The following is a 10,000-nucleotide window of genomic DNA, read 5'->3' on the forward strand; positions in this document are numbered from 1 at the left end:
TTCATGACGACTGTGAGGCGGGTGGATTATTTTATAACTCATCCGTTTAAATTATATTAAGACTTAAAGTTCTGCATAATTAAGGGGCGTGGCCACAAGAGTGACAGGTGGATTGCCGCTGATGTCACAACTAGCGTTTGTCTGCTGTCTGTTAGCATTACGTCACCTCAGCTAATCCGCCTCGCTGCACATTTTCGTTTACCGGGAGTGACGCGCTAACGAGATGGCGACGGCCGCCCACTTTGGGCTTTGAAAATGCTCTTCAGAAACACCACGGGTGATGACACACACACACTACGCCCATATTTTTATACAGTCTATGGTCTGTAACCTTTTCACTCACTGGCCAATTTGGCTACTAAATCTTTTAATTACCGGTCATTCAGAACTTCTACTAGCCCAAAAAGAAGAGTAACAGTTATCTGTTGCGTAGTGACGTGTGTGTTCAAGTTAGCCAGGTATGAGCAGATTCTGCGCAATACGCTGTTTTTAATATATCATGATGACGCACAAGTATTTGCGCTAAATCTGCACAGATTTGGCTTTTATACGAACTTCCGCAGCAAAGTGAGTACACATAATAAGTAACACTCCACATTGGCTAGTGATTTGACAGCGTTTCCCGCCACAGCTGATTTTTACCCGCCGGGCTGGCGGGTGGGCGGGTGTTCATTTGAAACCCTGGTCACACCGGTTTGAGGGCGAGTGTAAAGCCAGCTAGCGAAGGCTAGTGCTCACCTCCCACCACTGCAGGTCGACCTCCGCGCGCGTCAGCTCCACCACGTCCCCCACATTCAGCGTCAGCGGCTGCCCGAACGCCACCGGCGGCGGAGGGAGACCGTAGTAGTCCAGACACACCTCCATCTTAGGCAGACCTGAGAGAGAACAGGGTGAGCATGTGTGTGTGAGAGTGTGTGTGTGTGTGTGTGTCTGACGAGCACTTTACCTGGTTTAGTCTGTCTTTGAGACGCTAATCTCATCGTCTTACCCTGGAAACACAGGAAAACACACTTCAACACTCAAACATGAACTAACACTCATTCTGATGACTTCATGAGTACTCAATATGCATATTATATTATATTACATTATATAATATTATACTATATTACATTAAATTATATTATATTATATTAAAAATAAAGATGGGAAATATAAATATATATACATACAGTATATTATATTACATAATATTGTTGAAGGAACTTATAAAAGCTTGTTAAAGATTAAAAGTTGTAGAAAAAATAAAAGATAAAAAATTGTGAGAAACAATAAATAACTATATTCTCCACCTCAACTATATTATTATTGGATAGGTATTTGCATGATATATTATATTTTAAAACAGGTTATATTATATTATATTATCAGCATATTAACGCTATTTAAATGTTCAAAGTTTGAATACAGGTTCCCTTTTGTAGTGTGTAAATGAGTTTATCCTTCATTATTATATCAAGGTGTGTGTAACGTCCAGTTTAAAACAGAATGGGGCCAAACTGTTGTAAAGAAAGAAAATAAAAGATAGAGCAAGAAAGTGTCAAAGAGTTGAGTTTTCAGTGGCTCAAACCTTCTTCAGCGTTCCAGATTGTTCTGTGGAGTGAATGAGAAGCACATGTGAGATCGAGCGAAGGAACATCATCATCATCATCATCATCATCATCATCATCATCATCACAGTCTCAGTGTCTCTCACCTGAGTTTCGTCCACACACAGGAACTCGGCCCAGACACTCTTTATGAGCGGCCATCTTACAGCGCGAGCAGCGGTAGCCCTGATAGAAGATGCCCCTGAAACACACACACACACACACACACCTTCATCTTCTGAGCTTAACGAGGTCTGATGAAACTAGCGCTGTTGCTATTAAAACACGCTACAGCTAACTAAAGAATCAAATATAAACACTGTATGAAAAACTTAAACTAAATTACAAATGCTTCCTTGGCAACTAACTGAGTTTTGAAATACTAAATTTACTAAACGTGAAGAAAATCTGGTAAAAATTAAATATAAAAACGAATAAAAAAACGTTAAAATTAAAATTAACTACTTAAACTAAAATGAAAAATCGGAAACTAAAAGTATTAAAAATATATATTCTAAAAACTAAAATAAACTAAAATATAAAATTTAACATTTTATAGAAATTATTAAAAAAATCTAATAATTATTAAAAATTAATGAGGTAAAATTAACTACCTAAACTAAAATTAAAATTAAAATCGGAAACTATAAGTATTAAAAAACATTTTCGGTAACTGAAATGAAATTAAACTTAAATCGAAATATTTTTTAAATATCTAATAAAAATGACAAATATTTGTATTAAAATATGATATATTAAAAAATAACTACTTAAGCTAAAATAAAACCTGAAAATTACTATTACTATTATTGAAAATTCCTAACTATTTTCATTAAATCAAATAAAACTAAAATAAACTGAAATATGAAATTAAATAGAAATATTTAAAAAAACAGAACTACTAAAAATACTTGAAAATGAAAAATAAAAATATAAAACATGCTCTGCTGCAAGCAACTTTTAATATGCACATTTGACAGGCAGTTTGAGAGTAAACGAGCAGGTTGACTCGTTTGCACTGATGCATGCTGGGAGAAGTGTGTGTGCGACTGATGTTCACCTGAGGAGCATCTGACAGGCTTTACATGAGGTGGTTTCTTCAAAACAGTGCATCTGGAAGTCATGACCGTTAGCAGAGCTGTTCTCCGGACACATGTTCGACCTGTGCGCACACACACACACACACACACTAATCACTACTGGAATCAGACACAATACAGAAGAATATCACATGACTTGGGCCATTGATCGACTCACAGCGCCATCTCAAACTGCTCCAGCCACTTCTTCTTCAGCTCACGCGTCTTAAAGTACAGGTCGTAGCCGCCTTGCCCGTATAAATCCATCAGGAGGAACGTGTGTGTCCACTATAGAAACACACACACACGCGTTAAACACAGCCGAGGATGAAGATCTGATGAAACACTACGAGACGAGACTCAAACCTTCTTGCTGTCCTTCTCTCCTGACGGTTCGTCTCTCAGCTGAAAATGCTGAAGTTCAATCAGTTCCTTCAGCTCCATACTCTCCCCACTGCGCTTCTTACACACCAGCAGAGCCTTATCGAAGAGGAACGCGTACCTGAACACACACACACACACACACACACACACACACACACACAGTCAGCTCCATACTCTCCCCACTGCGCTTCTTACACACCAGCAGAGCCTTATCGAAGAGGAACGCGTACCTGAACACACACACACACACACACACACACACACACACACACACACACACACACACACAGTCAGCTCCATACTCTCCCCACTGCGCTTCTTACACACCAGCAGAGCCTTATCGAAGAGGAACGCGTACCTGAACACACACACACACACACACACACACACACACACAGTCAGCTCCATACTCTCCCCACTGCGCTTCTTACACACCAGCAGAGCCTTATCGAAGAGGAACGCGTACCTGAACACACACACACACACACACACAGTCAGCTCCATACTCTCCCCACTGCGCTTCTTACACACCAGCAGAGCCTTATCGAAGAGGAACGCGTACCTGAACACACACACACACACACACACACACACACACACACACACAGTCAGCTCCATACTCTCCACACTGCGCTTCTTACACACCAGCAGAGCCTTATCGAAGAGGAACGCGTACCTGAACACACACACACACACACACACACACACACACACACACACACACACACACACACACACAGTCAGCTCCATACTCTCCCCACTGCGCTTCTTACACACCAGCAGAGCCTTATCGAAGAGGAACGCGTACCTGAACACACACACACACACACACACACACAGTCAGCTCCATACTCTCCCCACTGCGCTTCTTACACACCAGCAGAGCCTTATCGAAGAGGAATGCGTACCTGAACACACACACACACACACACACACACACACACACACACACACACACACAGTCAGCTCCATACTCTCCCCACTGCGCTTCTTACACACCAGCAGAGCCTTATCGAAGAGGAACGCGTACCTGAACACACACACACACACACACACACACACACATACACACAGTCAGCTCCATACTCTCCCCACTGCGCTTCTTACACACCAGCAGAGCCTTATCGAAGAGGAACGCGTACCTGAACACACACACACACACACACACACACACACACACACACACACACACACACACAGTCAGCTCCATACTCTCCCCACTGCGCTTCTTACACACCAGCAGAGCCTTATCGAAGAGGAACGCGTACCTGAACACACACACACACACACACACACACACACACACAGTCAGCTCCATACTCTCCCCACTGCGCTTCTTACACACCAGCAGAGCCTTATCGAAGAGGAACGCGTACCTGAACACACACACACACACACACACAGTCAGCTCCATACTCTCCCCACTGCGCTTCTTACACACCAGCAGAGCCTTATCGAAGAGGAACGCGTACCTGAACACACACACACACACACACACACACACACACACACACACACACACAGTCAGCTCCATACTCTCCACACTGCGCTTCTTACACACCAGCAGAGCCTTATCGAAGAGGAACGCGTACCTGAACACACACACACACACACACACACACACACACACACACACACACACACACACACACACAGTCAGCTCCATACTCTCCCCACTGCGCTTCTTACACACCAGCAGAGCCTTATCGAAGAGGAACGCGTACCTGAACACACACACACACACACACACACACAGTCAGCTCCATACTCTCCCCACTGCGCTTCTTACACACCAGCAGAGCCTTATCGAAGAGGAATGCGTACCTGAACACACACACACACACACACACACACACACACACACACACACACACACAGTCAGCTCCATACTCTCCCCACTGCGCTTCTTACACACCAGCAGAGCCTTATTGAAGAGGAACGCGTACCTGAACACACACACACACACACACACACACACACATACAGTCAGCTCCATACTCTCCCCACTGCGCTTCTTACACACCAGCAGAGCCTTATCGAAGAGGAACGCGTACCTGAACACACACACACACACACACACACACACACACACACACACACACACATACAGTCAGCTCCATACTCTCCCCACTGCGCTTCTTACACACCAGCAGAGCCTTATCGAAGAGGAACGCGTACCTGAACACACACACACACACACACACACACACACACACAGTCAGCTCCATACTCTCCCCACTGCGCTTCTTACACACCAGCAGAGCCTTATCGAAGAGGAACGCGTACCTGAACACACACACACACACACACACACACACACACACACACATACACACACACACACACACACCTGTCCTGTTTTGATTTCTTCTCTGGGCTGCAGATCTTGCATTCTCCATCTATTTTGGGACGGCCATATAACGCAAGAGACATAGACTAAACACAGAGAGAGAGAGAGAGAGAGAGAGAGAGAGAGAGGGAGAGAGAGAGAGAGTCTGAATGAACACAAATGAATCAGAACCAGTCAGAGTTCAGAGCTGAAGTGAAGCGTTCTCAAGCGCTTCTGTACCATGTTCTCGATGCACAGCTGAAACGTTGTGATTTGACGGATGATCTCATTGTCTCTCTTCACCTCGTTTACACACTGAGCCAGATCCTGCACACACACACACACACACACGTCCATTTTTTCAATAGCAAGTAACAAAAATATCTGTTAAAAAATATTTATATCTGAGTTTTTATCAGAGTTAAGACATTGTTTTACACACACACACACACACACACACACACACACACACACACTCTCACCCTCATGGCATCCAGTGCAGTGCGTAAGTTTTCCTTGTCTTGTTGGTCCACTGTGTGTTTCATAAGCTCCTGAGGGAAACATTTGTCATCAAATGTCTGAAAACGTCCTCAGTAATGTAAGGAAATGAGCAAGATGAGGACGTGTGTGTGTGTGTGTGTGTGTGTTTTACCTGCAGCAGCAGATGATACTTCAGGACTCTCTGCATGGGAACCATCAGCAGATCTCGCAGTGAAAACCTGCCGCTGTTGGCTCTCATCGAACACTCCTGACAAACACACACGCTAAATAAAACCTCTGATGGTGGTTATCTCACTTCTAGGTAAGTCGCTAGTATTTATATAAGATCAAAATGTGTCTGTGGTGTGTGTGTGTGTGTGTGTTTCTGACCTCCAGTTTCATCTTCACATCTTCTCTGGCGCTGGTGATCTTGTCCAGGTGTTTGGTGGCGGACTCCACCTGACTGCAGTAACGTCCGTATAGCAGCAGCCTGACACACAGTTTTCAATTACACTCAAGTTTCAGTAACATGTAGATACAGTTTTAGTTCGTTTTATTTCAGTTTCAGAAAATGAGGAATTAAATATTTTAAAATAGTTTTTTATTTATTTGATTTTAGTTAAGGGTTTATTTTTTATATTTTTTCTCTATTTAGGAAATGTCTTTTTTTATATTTGTATTTTAGTTTTACTTTTTTTAGTACTACAGGTTAAATTAAAGGAAAAAAGAGCACAAAAAATTATATAAGAAAATAGATTAAATTAATGAAATTAGTTTTTATTTTTACAATTTCCCTTTTAATTTAAGTTAAAGTTTTAGTAATTTTGTTGCATTTTTTTTTTTGTCTTTTTTATTACTTATTTTAAGTATTTTTTAAATCAAGTCCCCCTGTGGTGAAAATCCAACTTTTAATGTTGTTTTTATGTCTATGTGGTGTTTTTAATATGCTTTAACACAAAGCATGTGTAAATTCATAAGTCGACAGCATTGCTGAGTGTTTTCTCCTTAAAACTGCAGTGAACCAAAGACAGTCTCAAAAACACGCTTTGAAATCGCTGGTGTTTCTGACGTCACAAACTACCTTGTAACCAATCAGATCAACGTGTGATCGCCAACCAGTGGATCTCTGAGCTGAGTGAGTGAGTGGAGGCGGGGCTCATTCGCATATTCATAGAACCGCGTATACTAAATGACGGCTGGAGACGCGAGGCTCAGCATCTTGACTCTCTTCACTTTTTGGGCGAGCCAACCAGGAGTAGAGCTTTCTCAATGAGAAATCAGCGCAATTAATGCATCCAATCCCCTAGAGCAGTGATTCTCAGATGGGGGTTTGTTGCGGTACTATAGGGGGTATGTGAGATTTATAATATATATATATATATATATATATATATATATATATATATATATATTAATTAATTTAAATTATTAAATTATTTAAATTGATTTAAAAAATATACAAAATCATCCGTGATTACTAAAAATATCATACGAAAATAAGTTTAATAAAATGTTTATGAATACAATATTTTTTTATATAAATTGTTTCTATTTTAAATGTGATTGTAAACTACCTAAATCAGAGAAGAGGAATTTTAATCAGGCCGAGCAGGAAGCCAGTTGCTTTACTGGAAACAAACAGACATTTAAATTAAATCCTGGTTAAAACGTAGCAATACTACAGCGGAGAATGGGGAGGATGAAGAAAAAAAGAATTATTATTGCAAATGTTTTTCATTTACAATGTTTAATAAATCTCATAATGATGGCACATCACTATATCATAGTAATAGCTTTTATTTCTATCTCAAATGATTGGGGCCGGTCAGGGGGTACTTGGCTGAAAGATAATTTGATAGGGGGTACGTTATTAAAAAAAGATTGAGAAGCACTGCCCTATAGGGCTGAACGTGCTCCACTCCCAGTCTGTGTGTGTGTGTGTGTGTGGTACCTCTCCTTGTAGTCAATGAAGATCTGATAGAGGTTTTCGGCTCCTAAGTGCAGTATAGACTCCTGCACCTCGTGATGGAGAGAGCGATGGGTCTTGGCCAGATCCTGTGAGAGATTACACAGGGGATTATTATTATGATTATTATTGAGCTGAACAGACGAACCGCACACACAGATCAGCTCATGATGGAGAGACTCACGTGAATATTAATGAAGATGGTCTCCACGTCCACTGGCTGAAGGAAAGCCTGCAGTGGTTTCAGAAAGTGCTGCGGACACACAATCAAACACACATCTGAGTAGTCGCTCGCTATGTGCGAGAAGTGTGTGTGTGTGTTCGTGGTCACAGAGTCTGCAGAGGAAAGGCTTTCGTTTTCATGTTGACTGACATGTTCCTCTCATGATTAGATGTGAGTGTGTGAGAGTCAGTAAACCACAGCACCTGCACATCACACCGGCCCGATGGTCAGAGTGTGTGAGCCTTCGGAGAGACGCTTCTCATGTGGCTCCGCACAAAACTCATGAAATACATTTCATATTTGCTCAAATTCAGTTGAGTCAGTTTAACAGTTTAATCATTTATTAACACTGAATTCAATGAAATAAAAGGAAATGAATGCGGAGAACAGCTCAGACCATTTGACCATGGACGTTTCCATTTGCTGAGAATGTGTGTGTGTGTTTGTGTTTGTTTGTGAGTGCGTGTGTGTGTGTGCGAGTTGGTGAGTGTGTATCTGACTGCATGTGTGAGTGTGCGTCTGAGTGAGTGTGTGTATGTGTGAGAGTGAGTGTGTGTGTGTGTGTGTGTGTGTGTGTGTGTGTGTGTGTGTGTGTGTGTGTGTGCGTGTGTGTGTGTGCGAGTTGGTGAGTGTGTATCTGACTGCATGTGTGAGTGTGTGTCTGAGTGCGTGTGTGAGTGTGTGTGTGTGAGAGTGAGTGTGTGCATGCGTGTGTGTGTGTGTGTGTGTGTGTGTGCGTCTAAGTGTGTGCGTGTGTCAGAGTGAGTGTGTGTGTGTTATTGAGTGCGAGTGAGTGTGTGTGTGTCTGAGTGCGAGTGTGTTTGTGTGTGCGTGTGTGTCTGAGTGCGAGTGTGTTTGTGTGTGTGCGTCTGAGTGTGTGTGTGTCTGAGTGTGTGTGTGTTTGTGTGTGTTTGCTTGTGTGTGTGTTAGGGTGACCACCATCAAACAAACCAAATGTGGGACAATGTGGGACATGTTACTGACACTAAAACATAACCTGAAACTGTTATATAATGTCTATCTAACTTTTTAGTCTATTCTAACATTTGTATTCTGCCTTTCAGCTGATAAAAGTTATTTGTTCTTTAGTCCTTTCCAGAAAACACCTTTACATCACAGTGTAACATAACATGTCTTTATTTTACATGTCATTTAAATTCAACATCACTGAGCCCAAAGGCAACGGGCAGATTAAGAATATATTAAATATGTTGCCATTATGCCGCCTTGTAAAATTTTAATGTACCGAATTATCCACTTGTTTTCTGACAGGGAACACCTGGAACGAATCACCGCTCCACATTTTGATTGACAGCCGTCACAACCTACTAGTGACCGTGTTTACTCCTTTCTTTTCAACCATTGGATAGGATTTAAAAAACAGCTGTTGTATTTGTACTTCTGACGAAGCGCTGTTAAATATAGGTGAAAAATTACGCCGCAAAAATAATAAATAAAATGCTTTCTTAAAAAAGGCAAAAGAACTCATGCACGTTTTCTTACTATGATAATGAAAAACCAACAGACTGATGAAAATGCGGGACATTTTCTCAATATGTGACGTGCGGGACAAGGGGTGAAAATGCTATGCAAAGCGGGAAGGGTGGTCACCCTAGTGTGTGTGTGTGTGTGTGTGTGTGTGTGTGTGTGTGTGTCTGATTGTTTACCTGAAGTATTGATTCCAGTGTGCTTGTGTATTTCTCCTCAGTCTGTCTGATTTCCTGAAGACAGCAGCCCCTCTTGTCCACTTCAACTTTCTGCTGCTGTGACAGACAGACAATTCATTCTGTAATTCTGCTCTGTGTGTGTGTGTGTGTGTGTGTGTGTGTGTGTGTGTGTGTGTCTCACTGCTTCTGCTTCCTCTGTCCTCATCAGATCTTCATAAATATCATCTCCTTCATCCTCATCTTCCTCCACACAGTCATAAAGATCATCATCTTCCTCCACCGT

General features: G+C 41.9%; 1 protein-coding gene across 1 annotated transcript in view; it reads right to left on the bottom strand.

Annotated features, from left to right (window-relative positions):
• The window catches only part of vav1 (vav guanine nucleotide exchange factor 1), a 31,562-nt gene that overhangs the window by 10,639 nt on the left and 10,923 nt on the right, over positions 1-10,000 (bottom strand). The window contains exons 6-21 of the mRNA XM_079864341.1: positions 9,899-10,000; positions 9,718-9,813; positions 8,012-8,080; positions 7,813-7,916; positions 6,252-6,351; positions 6,034-6,129; positions 5,864-5,932; positions 5,622-5,708; positions 5,403-5,488; positions 3,035-3,170; positions 2,847-2,956; positions 2,650-2,751; positions 1,697-1,791; positions 1,571-1,593; positions 947-989; positions 739-875 (exon numbers count right to left, since the gene is read on the bottom strand). The exon at positions 9,899-10,000 is cut by the window's right edge and continues 4 nt beyond it. Of these exons, the coding sequence (XP_079720467.1) occupies positions 739-875; positions 947-989; positions 1,571-1,593; positions 1,697-1,791; positions 2,650-2,751; positions 2,847-2,956; positions 3,035-3,170; positions 5,403-5,488; positions 5,622-5,708; positions 5,864-5,932; positions 6,034-6,129; positions 6,252-6,351; positions 7,813-7,916; positions 8,012-8,080; positions 9,718-9,813; positions 9,899-10,000 (1,455 nt within the window). The remainder of the gene's footprint in view (positions 1-738; positions 876-946; positions 990-1,570; positions 1,594-1,696; positions 1,792-2,649; positions 2,752-2,846; positions 2,957-3,034; positions 3,171-5,402; positions 5,489-5,621; positions 5,709-5,863; positions 5,933-6,033; positions 6,130-6,251; positions 6,352-7,812; positions 7,917-8,011; positions 8,081-9,717; positions 9,814-9,898) is intronic.

The sequence above is a fragment of the Squalius cephalus genome, assembly GCF_949319135.1.
Source record: "Squalius cephalus genome assembly, chromosome: 2".
In the NCBI taxonomy this organism is placed as follows: Eukaryota; Metazoa; Chordata; class Actinopteri; order Cypriniformes; family Leuciscidae; genus Squalius; species Squalius cephalus.